General features: G+C 39.0%; 1 protein-coding gene across 1 annotated transcript in view; it reads left to right on the top strand.

Moving 5' to 3' along the window:
• The window catches only part of LOC136872151 (cell adhesion molecule Dscam1), a 476,843-nt gene that overhangs the window by 303,209 nt on the left and 146,604 nt on the right, over nucleotides 1-27,030 (top strand). The window contains exons 10-14 of the mRNA XM_067145993.2: nucleotides 3,500-3,619; nucleotides 5,567-5,740; nucleotides 8,853-9,140; nucleotides 15,871-16,167; nucleotides 22,703-22,773. Of these exons, the coding sequence (XP_067002094.2) occupies nucleotides 3,500-3,619; nucleotides 5,567-5,740; nucleotides 8,853-9,140; nucleotides 15,871-16,167; nucleotides 22,703-22,773 (950 nt within the window). The remainder of the gene's footprint in view (nucleotides 1-3,499; nucleotides 3,620-5,566; nucleotides 5,741-8,852; nucleotides 9,141-15,870; nucleotides 16,168-22,702; nucleotides 22,774-27,030) is intronic.

Here is a 27,030-nt window from a genome sequence, read left to right as displayed (position 1 = left end):
CTTTGCAGGAATGTCTCCACTGTGCACGCGTGCCGGCAGCAGTGGTCACGAAAACGTACGCTCGCAAGAAGACCGGGCTCCGGACGTCCCCGCGGCACCACCGAAAGGAAGGACCGCCGTATTCGGCGTATGGCTGTGGCACAGAGGACTGCGTCTGCAGCAGCAAGTAGAGCGGCAGCTGGCACCACAGCGACGCAACGAACTGTTCGAAATCGGTTACTTGAAGGACAGCTCCGAGCCAGACGCCCTGCGGCGTGCATTCCACTTACCCCAAACCACCACCGGCTGCGACTTCAGTGGTGTCAAGCGAGAGCTCATTGGAGGATGGGGTGGAGGTACGTTGTGGTCCAATGAAAGCCAGTTTTGCCTTGGTGCCAGTGATGGCGATGTGTTGATTAGGAGGAGGCCAAGTGAGCGCCTGCATTCCACCTGTCTTCAGCGTCGACATACTGGACCTACACCGGTAGTTCCGGTCTAGGGAGCAATTTCCTATGACAGCAGGAACACTCTCTGGTGATCCCAAGCGCTATTGCAGATATGTACGGATTCGACTTGTTGTGCTGCTATTCATGAACAGCATTTCTGGGGGTGTTTTCCAACAGGATAATGCATGCCCCCATGCCGCTCTTGTGACCAAAAGTGCTCTACAGAGTATCGACATGTTGCCTTGGCCTGCTCGATCCCCGATCTTTCCCCAGTCGAGCACGTATGGGACATCATTGGACAACTCCAGCGTCATCTACAGCCGGCATTAATCGTCCCTGTATTGACCGACCAAGTGCAACAGGCATGGAACTCCATCCCACAAGCTGACATCCGGCACCTGTACGACACAATGCATGCACATTTGTATGCCTTCATTCAACAGTCAGGCGATTACACTGGTTATTAATGGATCAGCATGGCATATTTACGATGGCTTTTCTCGCGCGGATATTAACCTGTAGTCTTGTACCTTTAATCAGTTAAGTATATTTTTAAAATTTCCATATTCTACATTCCTTATTTCATGATGGGGCCGATGACCTTTGATGTTAGGCCCCTTAAAACAACAAGCATCATCATCATCATCATCCTTATTTCATGGTGGGTTTTCTTTTTCCATCAGTGTACATAATAAAATGTACCTATACAATTAAGAGAAAGGAGATAAGACACAAAGATGACAATCTAAACAACTTTTGCCCAATATTTAGCAATCACCATGGCTTCAGAGCTTGCAGACATCATATCATCAATGTTATATCTTGTAGGACATAGTCTACATTGGTATAAGTGCTCCGTAGTTTGTCGAACTCCACGGTCGCGAAAGGTTGATGATGTGGTTGTAATCCAATTTTTGCAAATTTTCTTTTGACCTTGTGACCCCTGTTCTGAGCCTATTCAAAGTATTCTGCAGAGGTAATTCTTCGGTGAAACCGGCAGCTAGATTTTTTGATGGCATCATCCAATGGTGTTCAAATCTCATCTTCCTCATAGATAATCGAGAAGATTTCTATGGAGCAATATTATCTGTTGCTCTCAAGAAACTTTTCTTGGATATTAGTCTTGAAAGTACCCCACTATCGGCAACCCTGAAGATGGTTTTCCGTGGTCTCCTTAATTAAGGCCACGGCCACTTCCTTCCCACTCCTAACCCTTTCCTGTCCCATCGTCGCCATAAGACCTATCTGTGTCGGTGCGACGTAAAGCAACTAGCAATATATATACAGTCTTGAAAGAGGAGGATGATGACCATATAATGGATGTTTATTTGAACTAGTAAGCTTATGCCTTTCTCTGTATGCAGCTGCCTCACACCTGACCTCTGGAGAAGCAATTCCAGCCAAGTAATAGAGTTTATTTCTTGGTGCAGGTTTCAGGCATCCAGTAATAAGTCTACGTGACTCATTAAGAGCGATGTCTACTTGTTTGTGATGAGTAGAATTATACCACACTGGCCTGACATATTCACCTGCAACACAACATAGAGATTAAGCTGTCGTTTTAACCATTTTTGCTGCTGCACCCCAGGATGTTCCAATAATTTTGTGTAGTATGTTTTTTCTTGCAGATACTTTTTGGTTTACACAAGATTGCACTAATTCTATGCAGTCGGGTATCCTCTGGACAATAGTGAATATACTGTAAAATTACTGGCTGATTCTTTCAATACAAAAGCATCCTTTGATATAGAAGAACTGGGGTTGATGCAGTGAATTTCTATCTACTTCAAGATGTGTATATTGTTCTTGTCCTTCTGTGTTTCAAGTTTATCCTTATCTCCTGTCTCCCTCTCTTTTCACACTGTCCTGTCATTGTGTTTGTCCTATAATATGTTCCCTTTCATGTTCCTATGCTTCTATAGCTCATTCCAGGTTAAGAAAACAGTATTGTTCTTATGACAACAGGTTTGCCATATCAAACGGCTCTGCTCAACAGCATCAGGGGAAAACCATGACATATATATTGGTGAAACTCAGTACTTAAGTTCAAAATAAAAGAAGGAAAAAAGCTGCAAATTACTTTTTTTTTTTATCGAGGGCAAGGCTCGGGGTGTGGGGTGCAGTTATTTGCATTTAATAAATTTGCCCAGGTAAATCCGGGTACTACTATGCCATCGTATCACCCTGAGAATAGAATGGTAACAATTAAATGTACTTGGGAAAAAAGTGGTAAAAATGTGGAAAAAATAAAAAACACTTAAGGAACAAAAGCTAATTAAAAAAACCAAGCACAGATAAACAGCATAGTGAATTTCTGTATCAGTACAAGTCATGCCATGATGTATCGCTGTACAGCACACAATCAGTATCTTCAGTAACAACCAACTTCTCTTCAACAGTGATAAGCTGCCGGCGATTCACAGCGTAACGGATTATGCGTGACATGTACTGTACTAGAGACCGGCTCCGTGGCTAAATGGTTAGCATGCTGGCCTTTGGTCACAGGGGTCCCAGGTTTGATTCCTGACAGTGTAAAATCAAAAGACCTGCATCTGCCGAGCCAAACTTGTCCGGACACTCCCGGCACACCAGTGCATTACCGTACCAGAACAACTCAGAAGGGCAATGAAGGTAAAGCAACAAAGTGATGGCTGTTTCTGCCATTGTGCTTCCTCCCTGAGAATCTATTTATTAAATAGAGAACGTTAAGTAATTTTAATAACTCACAGACAAAAATATGCCTCATCCATTTTATTTCTTCATAATACAATATAAAGTACATTATAATATTCCTTAATCACGAGGAATTATTGGTGTCTAAGAGAAGGCGTGTTCACTCCTTGTAGTTCCATAAAAGCAGTACTGTTTTCTTAACATGGAATGAGCTATATACATTACTCAATATATACAGTATATAATTAGAATTCTTAAACGCTTATGTTCATAGTAAAGTGATGAAGATAATGATATACAGTAGTTTTACTTAGAAGTGTACTGTAAGCTCTGTAATTTTAAAATTGTACATGTTAAGAACTTTACTTTGTGAACCTCAAGGCATGTTTAATACATTTCAGTTGCTCCCTCGTGGATGATTGAGCCTCAAGATATCTCTGTGCTGTATCAACACTCAGTTGCACTCCATTGTCAAGCCAGTGGGTTTCCTATGCCGAGTATCACGTGGATGAAAGCCAAAGGTAAATACTGTATATTGTTACAGGAATCAACCAACATTGATCTGCAGTTATGGCAGTCACCCAGGTGGCAGATTCCGTATCTGTTGCTTTCCTAGCCTTTTCTTAAATGATTACAAAGAATTTGGATTGAACATCTCCCTTGGTAAATTATTCCAATCCCCAACTCCCCTTCCTATAAACAAACACTTGCTCCAATTCTTCCTCTTGAATTACAACTTTATCTTCATATTGTGATCTTTCCTACTTTTAAAAACGTGACACAAACTTATTCATCTACTAATGTCATTCCACACAATCTCTCCACTGACAGCTCAGAACATACCACTCAGTCGAGCAGCTCATCTTCTTTCTCCCAAATCTTCCCAGCCCAAACTTTGCAACATTTTTGTAACCCTACTCTTTTGTCAGAAATCACCCAGAACAAATCGAGCTGCTTTTCTTTGGATTGTTTCCCATTCTCAAATCAAGTAATCCTAGTGAGCGTCCCATACACTGGAACCATACTCTACTTGGGCTCTTACCAGAGACCTATATGCCCTCTCCTTTACATCCTTACTACAATTCCTAAATACCCTCATAATCATGTGCAGAGATATGTACCCTTTATTTACAATCCATTTATGTGATTCCCCCAATGAAGATCTTTCCTATCATAGGATATAAACTTCATGGTTCTGATCCATATTGAATTGTAATCACAATATAATTATTAAATTAATGTTAAAAATGTCCACCTTTCAATACTATAAAATGCAATATTCTGAATTACGTTAACTAGGAACTAGTTTTGGCCAGGACTGGCCATCTTCAGCCTTAATGTAAAACATCTAATAACTAAACAAATGTACATGCACACAACTGACATAAAACAAATGAAACAAATATATACAAATTGACATTAAAATTATGATTAAATTCTTGAACATACTCAAGATGCAAGAATTTAGAACCTAGTTATTTTCAAATTTACACATAATTTTTAATTTCAGTTTGTATATATTTGTTTCATTTGTTTTATCTCAATTGTGTGCATGTACATTTGTTTAGTTATTAGATGTTTTACATTAAGACTGAAGATGGCCAGCCCCGGCTGAAACCAGTCCCTAGTTAATGTAATTCAGAATATTGCATTTTATAGTATTAAAAGGTGGACCATTACGATGTTAATTTAATAATTATATTAATATCTTTCGTTATATTAACACCTGAGTACTTACAGTGATCCGGGACATCTGCTATTATGTCAATCCTGAATATAAAATGACGGTGCACTCTAAATTTCGCTCTTGTATTGGGCAGAATATCACAGCTGTTTAGAGTGCTGTGTATTTAACAAGACGAGGAATATGAAAACTCCAAATCTATATCAAACCATTGTCTGGATTGATGATCATACCTTTTTTCTTGTTTGAATAGATAGAGGGGATGCTTACCTTGTATAGTATTTCCTCTTTTATATCTATTCCTTAGACCCGTTCCCCAATACGGAGTTGTGGATGAGGTGAAATGAACTTATATGGCATACTCTTTATGGCCAGATGTCCTTCCTGGTATCAACCTCAGTTAAGGAGCTAATGAAGATGAAACATTAAGGAGGTCAAAGAAATCAGCTGTGGCTTATGAGTAGGAAGTATCCTGGCATTTGTCTTGAAGTGAAAATGGGAAACCATAGAAAGGTGACAGAAGCCAGAAACCAGGACAGCCAACGGGGGAGGGGGGCTCGAACCCACACGACTCCCAACTGCAGAGCTTGTGTTCAAAGCTGTAGTGCATTAAGATGCGGGGCCACTCTGCTCGGTAGTATTTTCTCTCAAAACAATAATCACCACCACCATCACAAATGTATTGGTCTCTTTTGAGATTTTCAGAAGTGATTGTTCATAGATTTATAAATAGAATGTTACCCCAATACTTGTACTATATATTAATTTTAAGGATCTGTTACAGGAGGTCAACCTGGAGACTACATGACTTTAGAGTCAGGTCCAAGGCTGATAATCTCAGGGAATGGGTCAGTTTTGATCCGAGCTGCAGATCCTACTCATGAAGGCCACTATACTTGTCAAGCAACAAATGGTATTGGATCAGGGCTCAGCAAAGTTATATTCTTACGAGTGAATGGTGAGTAATAAACATGTAAAAGTCTAAAATTATTTTTTGTAAGATAAGTGAATATAAGCTACTGAAAAATTATTTTTTAGATTTCTGTGACCGGCCTCTTATTGTCTCAATTTTTTAATTATATATTTTTTATGTAAATAGGCAAGTATGAATACGTTGAAAGTAAACTATAATCTTTGTGAAATTAACAACAGTTTCAAATCAGGGGCAGAGCCAGGGGTGGCGTTACTGGGGGTTAGAACTCCCTCCCATGGAATATTTACAAAACTAAAGTAAACAGAATCTGGCAATAAACTAAATAAATATTCAAATAGACATAATTGTAGAATAAACAGATTTGTTGAATCTATTTTCTAAAGAAGCCTAAAAAATTGGATTTTAGTTTGTAAACTGATCTGTAAAACTATTCACCTTGATCGTATTGTTCTTGTTCTGTATTTTAATGTAAGGTTTTGTAGTGCAGTGCAATCTGAATATCAACATAATTTATTTGTATCAGTGTCCTTATAATGACAAGTCATGCATGTGCACACCACCTAAGTACAAGTACCTTCATTATGATCCATCAAAATTTTGTAACTATAACCTCTCCCACATCGGTCAATCCTGGCAATGCTGCTGCTTCATTGCTTCTCGATGCACTACAGATCAGTTTCAAATTATAATCTACTTTGTGAATTATTCCCGCTGATAGCAATTTAAATATAGAGGTATCTTTTGCAATCAAGCCATAATCCCTTTTCTAACATGACTGCTTACGTTACTCAGTAGGTATAGATCCCAAAAGAACCACGACCTTGAGGTGCACAGTAATAAAAGGCTTACATTAGGTGTATAGGCCATCCCTTGGTTAGTCAAGTTAAGTGTTTTCTATACTTTCTCCATCATCAGGGTTAGGAATTTAAGAGACAAATTTCATAGAAAAAACAGAAAGGAAAAAGTATTAAAATAAGACAAAAGGGGGGTGAAAATGGAGGCCAAATGTAAAGTGCATTTTCTCCTATTTTATGTAATGTAAATCAACGTACTTGAAACTGTACATCTCAGTAGGATACATAAATCATTCTCAAAGGAAGGTGACACATAATGCTGTTGTACCTCAAAGCATTATTCATCTCTAATTTTATAAAGATTGTTTCTGTTTGTAGATAAAACATTTTCCTTGATGTTAAAACTTATTTCCAAATCCACAGAAACCAGTGGGGCAAACTTTGTATTCATTCAGGATGGCAACTCTGTAGATGTGGTAAATTTTACTACCTCGAGATTCTTCTGAAGACTAACCTCAAGCTTTTCTTTGGCAAGACCATCTAACTGTTCCCTCATGGAAGTGAAGATATTCCATTGCTTTTCCTTTTCAAGGCCTTGTTTTTCTAAGCTTTTGATGGCTATTGTCAGGTACTTGTATCCATGCGCACAAAATAATTTTGTCTGCAAATCATGTATGGTATCTTCTCTGGTAACAGAAGTTCCATCTGCATTGGTTGGATCCAGGGAAAGCATAAACTCATTAATTTTGTCAAAATTCTCACACAAGGAAGCAGCACTCTGAATCCATGTTCCCCAGAAAGTAATGACTGGGAATTTTGAAAGGAAGGTGACGCATAATGCTGTTGTACCTCAAAGCATTATGCATCTCTAAGTTTATAACAGTTAGATTGTTTCTATCTGTAGATAAAACATCTTCCTAGATGCTAAAACTGTGATTTATCTGTAGTGAACAGCATGACTCAGGGCTTTCAACAGAATTTTACTCAGGCCAGAGATGAGCTGATTTGCAATGTTGTAGTCATTCACAAACCCTGTGAAGGGTATGGGCCAAGAAAGTTACATGATTTAACTTGGGGAACAAAGGCTTCAATTGGTTAACTACTGAAAGCATGTACGGAGCCTGGTCCATAAACACCAGACAAACTTTTTCAAACTAGGTGCTACTAAGGTTAGGTTGAAGGCAGAATCCCACCTTTCATTACTGTACTTATTTGCTTTTTATTGCTAGTCTATGTAATTATAAAACATATTCCAGCTTAAAATCTAGTTACATTATTTTAAAATGAAGATGTTTCATACTAATTTGGAACACCTTCAGCTAAAAAATGTGTGTAAAGAACAAAAATTGGCATAAATGAAATAAAAAACATTCATGATGATGACGATGACGATGATGATGATGATGATGATGATGATGATGATGATGATGATGATGATGAGATAAAATGTTCCTTCATGCTGATCTAAAACACTCAACAAGTCAATGTTTAAGTTAGTGATAAAATTTGTATGTAAAGGATCTTCTTTCTTCAAATGCTGAAGAAGTATGTACTTTAAATATCTCGTACATGAGGACAGACTTAAAATTTAAAATGTAAAATTTAAAATACAATGAGCCTCTTCCATTCTGTCCTACTGAAATACATTCTGTTGTTAATGACGTCCTCCAGTGTCCTTCCCCAATCTGCAATGTCCATCTTTATGATGTCCAACCTGTGGGTTCTTGGTCTTCCCACCATCTGTTTTCCTACCACATGTGTCTCCAAGCCCATGCCCAGACTACCTCAATCTGGACATGCTGATCTGATCTGACCATGATGTCTCAATCCCAGCTTCCTTTCTAACCATGTTATTTCTCAACTTGTCCAGTTTTGTTTTCTGAATTGTGAACCTCAGGAACTTCATCTCAGATGCCTGCAAACTTGACAAGTCCTTCTCAGTGAGAGTGCAGGTTTCCATACTGTAAGTTAAGATTGGTATGAAGTACTGATTGAACATCACCAGCTTTGATTTTGTTGGTATTTTAGGATCCCATAGAAGTGTCACACTTTGTGTTAAAAGTGAGAGCTCTTCTGCAGTCTTTTTGCCACCTCCTTTATGCCTAGTGTATCTCGAGATATTATACGGCCAAGGTATGTCAAGTTTTCCACACTTTCTAGTGGATGGTTTCCTAGCGTGATGTCCGCTGGTCATCCATCATAATGTTTAAATTGCAAGTCCTTCATAGCTTAAATACAATGCCAGAGATAATATGAAGTTTCTTTGCTAATATTAAGATGTCATTAATGAAGTAGGCTACAACATGTTACGAGATTCTCAGTCATGAGGTTTTCTGTTTCAGTCCCGGCTCACTTTCGCTCACGTGCAGTGAACCAGAGTGGAGTTGCTGGAGAAGGAACAGTTTTGGTGTGCGAAGCTGAAGGAGACCTTCCCCTCAGAGTTTCATGGTCTGCTTCTCATCGTCCTCTTGCTCCTAACCAAGCTCAAGTTATGGAGCGGCAGACACCTAACGGGCTCACTTCAGAACTTCACCTGGATGCACTGTCAAGACGAGATGCAGGACCTTACCGCTGTTCAGCAGCAAATGAGTTTGGGCAAGATGAGATGATAATCTATCTCACCGTGAAAGGTTAGTAAACTTTGTTCACCTGTCAAATGATGAAATGGGAAGAAAAATATAAGTGATGGAACTTTAAAGAATAGGATTTGATGAGGGGAGAGTCAATCCATGTATTTGACAGCATGTCAAAAAGAGGTGTTTGTCCTTGTCCTTTAGGTGTTTTGCCTTATCTTTCGTCTCAATTGTTCCCTCTGCTCACGCTGACTTGTCACTGTATTTATCCTTTGTATATACCAGTCTTCCTTACAATCTTGCTACCTTTAATACGAGGGCAAATCAAAAAATAAGTTACACTTCCCACCGACACATAACCAACAAGCCTATGACAACATACAATGTAAGTTCACTTTCCCACATAGTCCCCAAGAGACTGTAAAAATTTCTCGGATGGTTGCCCAACTTTTCGATTCTGGATGCGTAGAAATCACCTCCAGCGCTGCTTTCACCTCCTCATCGTTTTGGAATCGTCGTGCGCCGAGATCCTTTTTTAGCTTACCGAACACTTGATAATCGCATGGCGCTAAGTCTGGACTGTATGGAGGATGTTGCCATAGCTCCCACTTGAATCGCTGCAACAGTTGGGACATTTGGTGGGCCATGTGAGGTGTTGCATTATCGTGCAACAAAATCATAGCTGCACTCAGTTTTTCCAGCCGCTTTCCTTTAATTGCCTTATGCAACCAATTGAACATTTGACAATACAAAGCCGAGTTGATTGTCATGTCTTTCAGCATAAATTCCACGTGCACCACACCCTCCATGTCGAAAGAACACTGTCTCCATTATCTTTCCTGCTGAAGGTTGGACCTTGGCCTTCTTGCGTGACGGTGATGTGGTGTGCACCCATATCAACGATGTTCTCCTTGAAGTGGTAAACCCACGTTTCATCCCCTGTGATGATTTACCATAGAAACTCGTTGCCCTCCACAGAATACTGTTGCAAAAATGCCAGTCCCTTGTGAATATCGGTGAGCAGACATGGGACCTATCTTTGACACAGTTTACGAAATCCAAGGTGCTGTTGAACAATGGAGAACACACTGCCATACGAAATGTTCAGCATGCTGGAAATTTCCTGCAGTGTTATGCACCAATTCTCTGTAATGATCCCATCCACACGGTCAATATTTGCAACAGTACAGGATGTTGCAGGCCTGCCTTTGCGATATTCATCCATGAGACCCGTGCGTCCAGCATAAATTGCTTACACCACTTTACAATACCTGGGCAAGAAATAGCATGCTCACCATATACAGCAGTGATTTCACGATGAATGTCCATGCAATTGAGCCGTTTAGCCCATACAAATCTGATCATTGAACACACCTCCAATTTGGAGAGAACATTCAGTTGACGCCCCATGAAGCCTAGCCAGCTCTGCACACACAACAGGACGGGATACCAAACCAACCTTCCTATCGGACGTGTCAGCAGTTTCTGTAGCTTGCTCCGCATTGGCCACGGTCACGACACACAACCTACTCTCGCGGCGAGCTAGTGCAACTTACTTTTAGATTTGCCCTCCTAGTTATTCATGTGTCCAGTTGCTTTGAATGAAGTGAAAAACAGCATTTTATGCTAGAATAATCTAAACAGAAACAAACCAGCAAACTCTCTGGTGCTCTAGGTGCTTTAGAACTTTAGACTACTGATGGGGCCTTCATTAAGGTGGGATTGGGTGTCATGCAACAAATTCAAATTTTACCATGGTAAATGTCAGCTTATAATTAACAAATTCCAATTTGTAAGTTTAAGATGAAACGTCTAAATATCTAAAGAGTCTTTGGTTTTATTCTTCATTGTTACTATTTGACATCACTTGATGTGAAAGCTGCATCATTCATAAAATACCACTCGGAAAATTATCTCAAGACAAAAGGATCATAAAGTTTCTTGATAAATAAATGAAACAACAGTGTTCAACTACGCAAATTTTTGTGACTTTCAGCACTTGATGTGAATGGAAAGAGGGAGTTTTCTTGTCAGATGAAATGAACTGATTGTGTTCAAGATGGAAAGCAACTCCCTATGATGTTGTTGCTTCCAAATCTGGAAAAGAGATCAAAACTTTGAAGCTCAACAATGAAAGTGATCTAGCTGTCATGTTTAATAAGACCTTAAGTTTAGTCACCACCTGATTCCCCTCATGGCTGACTCACACCAGGCCTCCTACCAGAGGCGTATACTGAGGGCTACCAAGGCTATCGGTGAAGCCCAAACCTCAAATAAGAACAATGGAAGTTTAAAGAATACTATAATGTGAGCATCTGACATTTTTACAAAACTTGAGCGCAATTGAGAAAAAATGTCGCACATATTTCTGAGAGCAAGGTATAATAGACTGATATTTGCAGTCCAGGCGCTGCATCCTTCTCCCCTCGCCGCGCCTCGCATGGCATGCTACTGTTTATCGAAAAGGTGCGGGGACCGGGGGGATAGGTGTGGTAGGCTTCACTCCGTCAGATCGCCACTGCTAACGAACAACCATGCGTTACTCATTGTACGTATATACTTCCTCACCTCCTACTTATGACTTAATTATAGAGATAACAGAGTGCTGGTGTTTACTGTACTTCTACATCTTTATAGGAAGATACTGTAGGGCTGCTGTTATAGGAGTCAAATAGTTTTCTTTTTTAGAGAAATCTGCTAAAATGAAATGTAATCTTTCACGTTTAGCATTCTCTTTTGTCGGATGGAATACAGAACCCGTAATCAAGGGTCGGACACCACCACGGATCTCTTGAGGAAGTCAATAAACCAGTGAACGATGGGTACAATCGCTGGTAATGCTGTAAAATTCAAAATTGTAATATTATAATAATAATAATAATAATAATAATAATAATAATAATAATAATAATAATAATAATAATAATAATAATGGTTCATGGCATCTGTAAGCCTCCGTGGCTCAGGCAGCAGCATGTCAGCCTCTCACCGCTGGATTCCGTGGTTCAAATCCCGGTCACTCCATGTGAGATTTGTGTTGGACAGGCGGGACAGGTTTTTCTCCGGGTACTCCGGTTTTCCCTGTCATCTTCCATTCCAGCAACACTCTCCAATATCATTTCATTTCATCTGTCGGTAATTAATCATTACCCAAGAGGAGTGCAACAGGCCTCGGCAGCCGGCACAATTTCTATCCTCGCTGCAAGAAAGGGGCTTCATCCATTCCATCCCTGACCCAGTCAATGACTGGAAAACAGGTTGTAGGTTATGGCATCTGTGTAGGCTTGATGGTGACCTGATGAGAATGAAATGAATGCCGAAGGTGTCATAAATACCCAGTCCCCAAGCCAGGGGAATTAAGAGTACGAGGGGGTTGATTCTGAGAATTGAACCGGGACCATTGGACCAAAGAAATAACCCAAGTCTACTGGTAGCCCACGTCTTGATCCCAGCATACGCCGTTGCCTCCTACTGTGCTCAAGGCTGCTTTCCTCCTAGTGCTGTATCTGAACATGCCAGCAAGGTCAGCATGCTTGGTGGAGGGAGGGGAAACAACAGCTCCAGAAGGATGTGGAGGGGAAATGTTCTGTCTAAATGGGGGAAATTCTTCCTTCTGTAACCTATTTTGTTATTGATGCCGGGTAGGTTTAACAAACTTATAAGTTGGAATTTGTTACCGTATATATAATTATTCTAGGGGCTGCCTGGCCGAGGTGGTAAAGGTGTGCTCAGCTCGCCCGGAAGGACGTGGGTTCGAATCCCCATCAGGAAGTCATAAAATTTAAGAAACGAGAATTCCACTTCCGTAGGTGCATATGGCCCTGAGGTTCACTCAGCCTACACCAAAAATGAGTATCAGGTTAATTCCTGGGGGCAAAGGCAGCCGGGCGTAGAGCTAACCACTCTACCTCATCATGTGCTGAGGTTACGAATAGTGGAAGCCTTTATCTTCCACCACTCCAAGGGCCTTCATGGCCTGTACGCAGATGACTTTGCTTTTTTATATATAATAATTCTACCACAGACCAAGATAAAATTCATTACTTGTAATAAAAATTTCAGCTTACCAGCAGTATTCACTACATTTTCAAATTATCTATAGCTCATCAGTAGCCTTAACAAGCCTAGCGTAACTTATTCCTGACCATCACACCATTCATGCATTCATGACAGGTAGACTGCCATCTTCAGTGAATTCAACATATCTGCAAAATATGTGTTTTTGAGATAAGTTTTCAATGATTTTGATAGCCAAATTAAGGTGTCTACAACCAGACTCGAGACATTAGCTATATTTTGTTTGATGTACTTTAATAATTTGCTGTTGATGTTGACTTAAAACATAGCCAAAGTGGCATATCTTGCATTTCCTTGGGTTAACCAATGTAGCTGCTAGAAGACATGGTAAGTGTGCTAAGGAAATGACAAATTTTTGCATAGCAAAAAAGAGATGTAATAGCTCAAAATCTAAAATATCAATTACCGTATCTCAAAACAAGGATTTCACACATGCTGAAGTCACTTAGAATGACAGTATGGATCATGCTAAGTCTTCAGGCACCATCTTGCAGAACAAATCACTAAACCAGGCAGATATCAAAGAACACAATAAAACTTCATACACTGCTAAAAATTGTTGTAAAGCATTGGTGTTGCAGAAACCAAACTGAATGTTCTCACTTATCTTTAATTTTGACGTGCATATTCCATCATTTAAATGAAGTTATAAGGTAATGACAAAACTAATATATTTAGTAGTTCTTAACTTTAACATGCTATTACAGCATTCATTTATTTCCTGTCTACTTAATTTTCTGCATTTGTATAAGTTGTCTGTAACAAGGTCAATAGTATCTGTTATAGGACATTTGAATACATATAGTTATGTCAAAAGAATTTATAGCATAATGGGGCTGCAGTTTGAGATTTTGGAAATGTTTATTATTATTATCATCATCATCATCATCATCATCATCATCATCATTACAAGTGGACCTTACTTTCACAGATTCTATATCAGGGGTTTCCAATTTATAAGGGCTCGAGGGCCACATTGGAAACCTTAATCATGATCACGGGCCGTACTTGAATAAATGGCCAATATCTGCAAAATTCTGCAAATATAACAGAGGTACCAATATGAAATAATTTTGCATATTTCAATTGAAATGAAGGTTTAATAATTTTAATTGCTTAATACACTATTTTGCAATTGCATGAAAGAGTGAAATTAAAAATAAACACTATTACACCCAGGACAATTGAATTTAGAAGGAAAGCACCCAACAATGTCAGTTCATTTGAATTAATATTTGATCAATGATAAAAAGGAAAATAAAATACCTGAAGACAAACTGAAATTAATAATGTAGTCAAAACAAATCTCAAAGGAGGACAGTTTAGTGTAAGTAGTGTGAAGTAAACAATGATATCCAGTTGTAGGAGCCTAGAATTCCAGCAACGTTCTTCCAGGAGTACTTCCCTGAAAATGTCTTCAAGTTTGCAGCACTGCATACCAGCCAGTACTACCAATGAGAGAAGAACGAAGAATTGAAACTGCTTCTTACACCAATGGCAATTACAGTATTTCTTAGTATTAATTGTATGCTATGTTGCGTAAAATGTCCACAGTGAGGTTGGCATGGAGTTCAAGAATTGATATGCATCTCATAGTCATTTTTATAATGTTTCTGACCTAACACTGGCATTTGTGATGACTATTTTTCCGCTGAAGTTTGGACTTAAATTTTTTAAATCAAAGTAACCTATTCAAACCAAGTGAATACATAAAAACAGGAAGTAATATTAAATAATAAAATAGTTCTGACTTGGTTCTATAAAGGGTATAAAAATTAATACATTTTTGAATGAGCTATGACATATCTTTAGTGAATTTTCTTCATATTTCATTTTTTTTAAATTAAAAAGCCCTCCGGGCTGCAAAATATTTGAAACCCCTGTTTTATATGTATCTTCAAGAGAGTTTCTAATAGACATCCAACAACATGGAACATTTTAGAATTAGAATACAGTCATACAGTCATTTTTAAGTTTGACAGTCAGTTATTAAAGGATTGTTATCTTATTTTTATGACTGCTCAATTTTTAATGCACATCACCATGGTTAAATGCATACACGAATAATATCTTATAACTGAAGAAGGTCTACATTATAGACTGAAACATGTATGATTTTTTGTATTTCAATTATAATGATATTACAGTATATTGCACTGAATATGTGAAGCAAGATACCGTACTATTTTCCAATAGAGGAATTTTTTTTAAATTATAATAAGTCAATATGGGAGAAAAATATGAAATTCATAAATTGTAGGAGCTATAAGCATTTGAAATTACCTCTGTTTTGGTAATGCTGTTAGAGTCTATGTTGGGAGCCTATGGGTGCATGATTTACATGATGTTAATTCATCAAGAACTTGTTGCTCCAGGATATAAGTTCAGCTCTCCTATAGAGAGATTCCCTAATTATTTTCTTAGAAAAAAGAATTATTAATATTGGCATGTATAAATTCTTTTCCGTTGATGTCAAAGGTGGAAACAAATAATCTTGTACAAGGAAGATTATTTTAAACTTCTGTTCCTTTAATTTGAATGGCTTTGAATGCTATATAATGCTTGTTCTTCCATTCAATGACTATAGAAAAAAATGTTTCATTATAGTTCAATAAAAACTTCATAATCATAGCCTAAAGGACTCTGATCACACTAATAATATACTGAGAATATTCATATAGTGATTTCTATTACATCTCCTTAATTCCAGAACCACCGGAAGCCCCTGCTCGTGTGGAGGTTCTCGAGACTGGCAGTCGGTGGGTGAGCGTAGCCTGGGGTGCTCCATATTCTGGCCATGCTCCGATCACACACTACATTGTACAGTTCCGTGAGGAAGAAGGAGGAAGCAGTGGATGGAACAATGTCACTGTGGGAGGTGGTGCGCGCACTGCACGACTTGGTGCTCTGAAACCAGCAACCTCCTATAAGCTGCGTCTGGTGGCTGTTAATGAAGTTGGCGCAGGTGTTCCCAGCGAGCCTACTCTTGCCCTCACATTACAAGAAGGTTAGCTTGTTTGTGAAATTGTTGTCTTGCTTATAAAACAGATTTCAATGGCATCCAATGAATTCCTACAGTTTATAGCCTTTGCAAGTAGTTTGAAACTTAAGTAACACAAGACATTTATTATTTTCTGCATTACTTATTTCTTTAAAATTTCCTTTAACAGTCCATAATCACTTTTTTTCTTTTTGAAATGTCCATGAAGAAATAAGTTATGCTATGCCCTATTAACAGTACAATATGAAGGTAATCCCAAAAATAAGGCATCTTATTTCTTTTTATAAATACATAGACCTGTTTATTTCTAAAATGGTTTACATCACTTTACAGCTTGAATATTTAGCTATTTTTCTACATAATCACCATTTCGGGCAATGCATTTTTGTAGACACTGTGACAGTTTTTGTATGCCAGTATCATACCAGCTCACCACCATGCTGTTCAGGAAGTTGTGAACCTCATCTTTCACCTCATCGTCGGTGCTGAATCGCTTTCCAGCAAAATGTTCTTTCAATTTAGGGAACAAGTGATAGTCACTGGGCGCCAAGTCGGGACTATAGGGTGGATGGGTGATTATGTTCCACTGAAACTTGAGAAGGTGCTAGCATAAGGGCCTAGGAAAATAGGAACATGCCCAGAGAGGAAGCTAGGTGGACCGAGGTTAGGGAGCGTTCCATCTGTAAATTCATCCGTCTTTTATTCACTGGTAACATATTTACAACATCATAACTGAAGCACTCTTTCAAAAGTAAACCAATACACTACTATTGGGCTCGTACATACAAGAGAGAACAAAAGATCTATTACCCCAGGAAATATAAAGAAAAAACAAGTAGTACTAGAATGTAATATTAAACGTTAACATTAAAGAAAAAGAAACGGCCTTCAACTGGCCATAGGCCCCTGGACTATGAACCCTGCACATCCACACAGCACAGCACACACAGAAGTAAAACTCAAACCCAATTACACACCCATTCGCGGCCACAAGCATTAACCTTTCACTCAATATACACATGTAACATTCACTCACGACTTACGCTCCGATGTTCGCAGCCCAGAAGCCTTGGGTTCGAAAGCGAGCGACAAAATTATAATGAGCACCAAACGCTGGATACAACCAGCCACCAAGACTACGACTGAGAAGGGAAGGGGAAGGGACAGGAGGGGGAACAACCAATGTAGAAACAATACACTCAACTCATAGCGCAAGCGCACTTCAAGTGTCTGTAAGAGTCTTTTGAGTCTGAGAGCGTAATAGAAGTTTCTCGTTACACAATTTCTTAAATACATGAAAATATCTGTGATAAACTGTTGCAGGAGAGCAACGGTTTGCCGGGCAACGTGCGGGCGAGCGTTGTCATTGAGAATGTTTACTCCCTTGCTCAACATTCCTCTTCTCCGGTTCTGAATTGCCTGTCTGAGTGTTTTCAGGGTCTCATAGTACCTGTCAGCGTTAATTGTGGTCCCAGTGAGCATAAAGTCAACCAATAATACCCCTTTTCAATCCCAAAACACAGTTGTCATGATTTTACTGGCAGACTGTGTTTGCTTGAATTTCCGCAGCTTTGGTGAAAAGGGATGCCGCCACTGGCGTGATTGTTGCTTGGTCTCAGGTGTAAAGTGGAATGCCCAGGTTTCAACACCCGTGACAAATGAGTCCACCGGACGAGTTGGCGTGCGCATAGAGGCGCGCGGCTGTGAGCTTGCATCCGGGAGATAGTAGGTTCGAATCCCACTATCGGCAGCCCTGAAGATGGTTTTCCGTGGTTTCCCATTTTCACACCAGGCAAATGCTGGGGCTGTACCTTAATTAAGGCCACGGCCGCTTCCTTCCAACTCCTAGGCCTTTCCTATCCCATCGTCGCCATAAGACCTATCTGTGTCGATGCGACGTAAAGCCCCTAGCAAAAAAACAAATGAGTCCGAAAAAATGTCCTGTTTGGCAGCAAAGCGTTAAAAAAATGCGTGGGAAGAATCAACTCTTTACCATATGTGGTCTTCAGTCAGCATGTGTGGCACCCATCTTGCGCACACCTTACGGTATTTCAACTTTTCTGTTAAAATTCTGTGAGCAGTGCTTCAGGAAACCTCAGGAATCAAAGTGCAGAGATCATCCAGGGTGATCCGCTGATCTTCACACATGATTTGCTCAACCTTCACGACTGTCTCAGCAGAAATTGACGGTCTCCCGCTCCTTTGTTCCTCATGAATTTCAGTCCGACGGGTTGCAAAATCTCTACACCACTTACAAACATTTTTGACATCCATGCACGACTCACCAAACACTAATACCAATATAAATTATCCGTTATTGGACGTTACAAATTTTCCAGCTAACTCATTGCTTGTTGCCAGCATTTTGCCCCCGTGTGCTAAGTTGGGCTCATCAGTTGGTACTTAGCACACCCACCAATATGCATGGCTAGTGCATACCATGGAGGCCACTGCGTAGGCTACTTTGAACCACCGGCAGTGCCAAGTAGAGCAGAGTTGGAACAGGCTGCTATACAGTATAACACCATCTGCAAAAAACCTCATCTGTGACTAGCAAATGTACCCATGCTTCTCTTCGGTATTCTACACTGTATACGGATTTCTCCATAACTTACAGTAAAGCCAGTGAGTAAGATTATATTGAATTGCATGTCTCTTTGTGATATCCAAGAAACAAAACAGGGAGGATGCCATAATTATCCAATATAAGGTAGGCACTGGGGAAGTTTTATTGATAATGGTAGACCACATATTCTACTGCCAATCACAATCATGTTCAGGAGTTTCTACTATAACGGCAGGCTCACTTGGCAACTGCTGTTCACAGTAGAGATGGAGAGTTTTCATCATAAAGAGAGGCCCCCTTTCCTAATGCCAGTCACAGTCAAGTTGGAGAGGCTTGGTTATAATCGAGAAGTGCAGGATCAAAGTTGGATATCTTTCCAAAGTGAACAGTGATTGTGCTATCTGATTTACAACATGACTTACCGTTTAGCTACCAACTACCCAGAAACGAAGGTCTGCACTGTGATTAAAATGCATCCATATTTCGATTTTTCCAGTGCCAAATTTATACATTTGAGCATTACTTCCCTGCTGACGAGCAGTTAGAGACATTGCCATGGTAACCTGTAGGTTTGTTGTCGGTCTGTCGGTCACTCAATGCAGAGCATGAGATCGGCAGAAAATAGAAATTTCCTCTGTCATTTGAAGTGTAAGCGAAATTATGTATATAATAAAAGTTGTTTATAATAAAGGGGCATTTCACATATCATCCACGGATTGTACAGAAAATCAATAGTATAGGAGAAAATGGAAGAAAACTGTTCTGGTTTTCCTATAAACCACTCATGTATTCAGAGATTTTTAAATCATATGCATACCGGTATCAAAACCTTAAGTTTGATCAAGATCTATCCAGCCGTTTCGCCGTGATGGTGGAACAAACAGACAAACAGACGTGAAAAATAAAAACCACTGATTCGGTCTTAAATTGACCTAAAATGGATAAATATCTGAAAAATTGACCAAACAAACAAAATTACAGACAGCGGACCCCCTACTACTTTACACATAGATTTCAATACTCATATCATTTTATATATATAAGACACCATTCCAATATTGTTACCTTACAGAATCCCTCCCCTCTTAATCATTCCACACCTCTCTCCTTCGAGAGCTCAGAACATGCAACTTATTTAAGCAGCTCATATCCTTACGACTAGGACAAGGAGGAAGCAACAGAGGCCTCAATTAAAGATCAAATAATGCTTCACCTATCAATCTCTCACTATGCTGAGAGAGACTGGAACTTTATCATATTATACTATACATGATGACTAGAGCCCGGATTTCCATGCAAATGCATGTTTTTAAGAAAGCTGGTTACAACTATCGAAGTTTGCAAATATTCTTTTTATGGCTTAACATTTCCATATGTTTGCATGTTTTGGCCTTTTTAAGAGGAAATTCATGCATAATGCATATTTGAAGACTGGGGAAAGGTGATAGACAGGGTTGCTGCTTATCACCAACTTTGTTTAATATTTACTTGGAGGAAATTATTTGTGAATGCTTGGATGGTAAAAGAGGTGTCAACGTTGGAGGTAAGAGAATTGAATGTGTAAGATTTGCTGATAATATGGCAGTAATATCTAAAAATGTGAAGGACCTCTGCAAAATGCTGAGAAAATTAAACAAAAAAGTGCGAAGAGTATGGAATGAGCATAAACAAAAAGAAAACCAAATTCATGATACTTCGAGGTAAAGGTGATAAAGCAACAATCAAGGTGGGGGAGAAATTATTGAGCAGGTGAATAAGTTTAAGTATCTTGAAAGTATTGTGACAGAAGACATTCACTCTATAACAGACATAAAAGCTCGAATCGCCTTAGTCAAGGAAAGCTTCAACAAGAAGAAAAAACTGTTTTGTGGCCCGCTAGAGAAAGATCTGAGGAAGAGACTTGCAAGGTATTACATATGGAGTATAGCTCTATATGGCACTGAAACATGTACATTAAGGAAGAAAGAACAGAGGAATAGAGGCATTTGAGGTGTGGATTTGGCAAAGAATTGAAGGAGTAAAGTAGGAAGATAAAATATCAAGTGAGGAAGTTCTGAAGAGAGTGGGAGAAGTGAAGAGCATGCTGACCGTAATCCAAAATAGGAAGAAAAATTGGATAGGGCATAATCTAAGACACAACAATGAATATTGAATTTTCACGACCGCATTGTAATCGAAACCGACTTTCAACCTATTAGGTCGTGTTACGTACATTTAGTACGTGTTGAAGAGATGTTAAGTACAGAACAAAAATGGCCAACCAGACACCAGTGGGATCCGAACCCACAAATTAAACAAAAAAGTGTGAAGAGTATGGAATTAGCATAAACAAAAAGAAAACCAAATTCATGATACTTAGTTTAGTTTAGTTTAGTTTATTGCCTTTCTTATATGGCGGGGCTCAGGCTATGAAGCCTGCTATTATGCCAAACCATATTATACAACAGCTTTATACAATTTACAGAATGGAGGTAAAGGTGAAAAAGCAACAATCAAGCAACTCTCAGAGTGAAGGTCTTCAGTCACAATACTTTCAACATACTTAAACTTATTCCCCTGCTCAATAATTTCTCCCCCATTTTGATTGTGATAGATGATGATGATAGATTTAATACCAAATATTTGGACGTTTAATATTGCATAATATGACTTTTCTTCTGACTTTGAGGCATATATAATGATAACTTGCATGACAGTGCCTTTTATGAAGGTTGGTTTGCAGAACTTGGGACGATTTTTCCACATTATACAGGTTGTCTATCACTGAGAGATGGAGATTATGTATTCCTGGCATCCTATGTTACAACCAAAGTTAGTAGATATGGTAGAGGTCCTATTAACCTAGCACGTTCTTATCTGTTATTTGAGTGAACACTGACATAAGCAGAAGTCCCCACGTCGATCTCTGTAATTCTTAGGAATAAGGTGTCGCGGTTATAAACTGCTATAAATTGAACATTAAATTGTGCATTAGCCATTGATGCTCATTGGTTTGTCTATGTTAGACAAACAAAACAAAACTTGTATCACACTTCTGTGATGCCGCGTTAATGAGATAGTAACTACAAACCTTGGTTTTGCACTGAACCCTCCTCCGTTGTTATCCTGGAATTCCCCACCCAGAACTCTCAGACCGGAGCAGGCAGTCGTTACCAGTTATTGAAGACATTCAAAAGTGTCTGCAATCGTCACCAGCAGAAGTTGCTGCGGCAGCTAGAGATAGGTCGAATAAAGTAATCCATTCAAATCCTGACTTTGAATTTGTCAAACTTATATAAGATGCATTGTGGTGAAAATGTAAGACGTACATTTGACCTCACTCTGTCCCAAATGTCTTCATTTAAGTATGCACCTGTCAATTCTTGTGACGCAGAAAGAATATTTTCTGTGTTTAAGATAGATAAATAAATGGATGACGTTAAATCAAGATAATTTGGAGAAATTACGGTAGTTGTTGTACAGTGTTTCAAAAGGAACTGAATTTTGATAGTGCATATTTTCCTGTTTATTCTGCATGATTTGCTATATGATAGTGCATGAATGCATGCATATTTTGAGATTTGATAGTGCATGGAATTCCAGACTCTAGTGATGACCAACTGAAAAACCTGAGGTTTTTTGAATTTCACTTTGGCTTCTAAAATAATTATTAATACCTAAAATGCTACATCACATTACATAAATAGAGCATTTGTACTTATAATTGTCAGTATTATGTAATCATCTCTGAAGTATGACAATCATATGTTTCTGAAGGTTTTAATGTTTTGTCATTTTTATGTTACAGTGGGATTTAAATATATATAGTCCTAATCTCTTTTTTATTCTTCTTTTAATCCAAATGTAACACACTTTATCAATTACCTTAACACAGAGTTCATCAAGTTCAAAATTTCAAATATATGTTGGCCTAACCTACTTAATTTTGTCAGATATGAAAATGTTTATCTTGTTCTCTGATTTACATGCTGACAGCTCCCAGTGGACCACCAATAGATATCTCAACAGAAGCAACCAGCCCAGAGTCTCTCTTGGTGAGATGGAAGGTAACTAGACTCACATGTCAATTAATAAAAATGTTAAAAAATCTTCTCTTAAGTTAAATCTAATTGATGATGATCTATAGTTGCTACAAGAATAACGGCCGAGAGGAATCGTCATGCTAAGAGTTAACACCACCTTTCCTACCCTGCCAGCTAACATTCTGATGGTGAAACGTTTTTTTAATTTATTTATTCACGAAGCACAAGATACAGCTCCACTGAGCAAATTTCACTTGCACTGTCAACAGACTATTTAACAAACGTAAACTTTCATAATAAAACATAAGAAACATAACAAAATATAACAAGATCACGTACACAGCCTACTAATAACAACTGTCCAAATCGAAAACCATGAGAATGTCCATGTTCATAGCCAAGTCGTCGTGGGTCAAGATGGCGGTATAATCCCTTCACATCAACTTATCTTTAAGATACTATTTACACACCTCTCGAATACACTTTTATTTGATGCTAGATCAAGCTCTTGTCTCCTATTAATATTGTTAAAGAGTGTTGGGAGGCGGATTAGGAAAGATCGTTGAAGTATTGAGTGCTGAGTGTGGGGAATGTGGAGAAGGTCTTTGGTTCTGGTGGAGTGGGAAGGAACACGGAGAGAGAAGAGTGAGACAAGATGTTCCGAGCGGTAATGTCCATTTAAGATCCCATGAAGGAATCTCAGGTCAGCTACCTGTCGCCTGATGTGCAGCGGTGACATATTAATTGCCATTAATACCTGCTGCGTAGACAGATTTCTGAGCTTGGGGTTTCTGTTCCTTACAATTGCAGCAAAGAAGGACACTGCTCTGTCTAACTGCTTAGTATTGGAGGGGGAGGCTGTCCAAATTGGAGAGCAGTAGTTTAAGAGAGGTTGAATGATCATGAGGAAGAAGTGACAAAGAGCAATGGGGTCAGAAATTTCTGTGAAACAGGACTTGAACCACCAGGCTGACATGACAAAACATCAGGGCTTTTTTTATTTTTATTAGGATTGACTCCTGGTTTAGATACAGTCACTCAAGAAAGAAAGCATGAGCACATCGTCTTGTAAAAGTTCCTCACAGGTTCACTTTTCTCGGAAACAACTAAAGCTATAGGTATAATATTTGTTATAGATATCCATAGGGTTTTTATCTACATGAAAGATGAATTATACATCGGTTGAGTCATAAGTCATGGCAACTACTTTTTTTTCTCGTGAACAGAAGACAACACGGAAAATCTAAGATATGCCTTTGGAAACGTATGGTATATACTTGCATATGATGCCACTAGATGGGGTATGTAAACAACAGTGCGGGTCTAAGCATGCCCCCAAGTTCAGTGTGTGAGTGAGAGCATCACAAAATGGAAGTAAACAAGCTTTTCGCTATTTGCTTTACATCGCACCGACACAGATATGTCTTATGGTGACGATGGGATAGGAAAGGCCTAGGAATTGGAAGGAAGCGGCCATGGCCTTAATTAAGGTACAGCCCCGGCATTTGCGTGGTGTGAAAATGGGAAACCACGGAAAACCATCTTCAGGGCTGCCGACAGTGGGGCTTGAACCCACTATCTCCCGATTACTGGATACTGGCCGCACTTAAGTGATTGCAGCCATCGAGCTCAGTAAGTGAACAAGCAGGAGCAATGATCATATATTAAAATAGGAGTTCTCCGCGGCCTGATCTCTGACTGATCTGAGCCCAAGTGACTATGATCTAATCCCCAAAATCAAGAAGCCATTACATGGACAACGGTTTACTAACAAAGATGACACCGTAACAGTATTTCGGAGAGAGGTGTCATACATTAGCGATACACATGCAGCGAATAGTATTCAGCGCCTCCCCCACCACAGGCAACGCCCAGTGGAAGCCTTGGGTGATTATTTCGAAGGTCTGTAACCAGTGGAGACCTGTCCTTTGTACATAGTCTTGTGTATTTGCTGTCTATACCATAATAAAACAATGTTTAGCAATGGCCTGTGTTCTGTCACTTTTCTACGAGAATCTCCTGAAGTCAGAATTTGTCTTCAGGCACTATGCATAAGCACATGCCCTATATTTCCAAATGCATATCTTAGATTTTCCATTTTGTCTCCTGTTTGGGAGAAAAAAGTTGCCATGACTTATGACTAGATCCTTGTAAATTGATAACATAAATATTTAGTCTGATAAAATTTTAAATATGAGAAACACACAGTATCATGCATGCATTCTTATTCATTCACTTTTAATTTTTTATATTTTAAAAAATTGAGATTACATCATTAATGTCTCCACAACATCAAAAAAGATAATCTGTGGTTCAGAAAATAAGTGGCTGATAAACAGCAGTATATTTATGCGCACTTGATACCACCAAGCTTTTCATGTGGTATATAGAGCAATATTATTGAATGCAAATTCTCTAATGTTTAGCACATGATGTTTTAAAAAACAGTAAGAAAGAGCCTTGGGCCAATTCTTTATTAGAGCAGCAACATTAATGATTTGGGTGACACACTACAATCTTCCATCATTTCCATATGCAGTGTCTCTCTTATAAACCCAGACCGAGCGCACAGTGCTTGCACTCTCCACCACAGCCGCTGCCTCAGGCAAACTTAAGACGTATGCACCCACCCTGCTTTAAGCATGTATACAATCTTACATGAAATTTTACCTTTAAACGATGCTGGAAGTGTCATCCGTCATAATAAGGGACTTCAGAAACACCATTAGGATTTTCTGCACACTAATAGCGAAAGTTACGACTGTTCACACGACCATTAAGATGAAACCAGGCCTCATCCAAAAAGAACACAAGCTGTGGGTCGAATAAACAAACATTCAATGATGCACGATACCACTCATAATATCTCACTCTTGTGGCTGGATCAGCAGGTTTTAAACAATGGGCCCATGTAAACCTGTACGGTTTGATGTGTAACAGCTTTGTAACTCTCTGTGTAAAACCCGTACTTGTTGTGCTAATTTTGGGAGTGATTTATTTGGAGACCACTCAAGATTTGCACCAGTGTCATCTAGCTTTTCCTCTATTAAAACTATTCGTATGCGCGCATGTTTTCTATTGAGCACTAAGCCAGTAGTTTCAAATTTATTTATACTTACATGAATCTGTACTCATGAAGGTGGCACTTCACCAGGAAATTGCTGAACAAATGCATCACGTACCTGTCGAGCCGACTCATTTAAAATAACTTTTAAACTTTTACGTGCAAAAATACAGTGTTGCAGTGATAACTGTCTCACTATATTAACAGCTGAGATTCAGACTGGCTACTGATGCTAGGTCAAACACATGCACGCTCCTTGCAAGGTCAAGAACTATGCGCACATCTTCCATACAGCTGCTTAGGTCTCAGAGAGTAAAAACGCCGCTGGATGGTCTGAGTTTATAAGAGAGGAACAGGAATTTCTATATTTTCAACTCTCTTTACTAGTGCACCATATTTCTTAAAATTCCTGTCATGCTGATTGTAGGAATCAAATCTTAGAGTAAAAATATGTTTAGTTTCAATATTAAGGTGTTTGGCCAACATTTTTTTTTTTTTCTTTGTTTGGGGCGTCGACCTTCAAAGATATTTTGCCCCTACTTGCACCATATGTGAGGAACCTGCATGTATTTTGTAAATGGTAGAAGTGTAAAGTGTTGAATGTGAGGAAAGGAACGTTAAGGATGACACAAACACCCGGTTCCCAGGCTAGGGATATTAATCATATACAATTTAAAAACCCTGACCCGGCCGGGAATTAAACCCGGGGCCGTCAGGTGACAGGCGGACGCATTGCCCCCTACACCACGGGGCTGGACTTGGTTAACCATACTGAAAACATTACATACTTCTCACCACAATTTTGATAATTTCAGCAATATTTATTCTCTAAACTTGAGCATTCCATTTTTTATGTTTATTTATTTTTAAAGCTTTGATTGCAGTCAATGATTTTTTTCTTCAAATAGCAATTTCTTCTTCACTCTTTGCCATCCTGCTCAAGACTAAAACTGAAGTAGAACTGTGTTTTTATATTAACGTGGTAAAGACAAAGGTGCAATAACAGCATTGCATGAAGTCATCTTTTCAGAGAACCTGTGCTGTCTAGCGACAATGTAGTGAATTACATTTTGTGGAGCTAATAGCGGAAAGTTCAAAGAATACAATGCTCTTAATACACCCAAGTATTCATTTTATTAATCTCATGAATTTATGTATTGATTTTCAGTCAATTCTTCCAGTTCTACAGATAAGTGAACAGTATTTTATTATTTGAT

The sequence above is a fragment of the Anabrus simplex genome, chromosome 4, assembly GCF_040414725.1.
Source record: "Anabrus simplex isolate iqAnaSimp1 chromosome 4, ASM4041472v1, whole genome shotgun sequence".
In the NCBI taxonomy this organism is placed as follows: Eukaryota; Metazoa; Arthropoda; class Insecta; order Orthoptera; family Tettigoniidae; genus Anabrus; species Anabrus simplex.
This window is presented reverse-complemented; position numbering and strand designations above follow the sequence as displayed.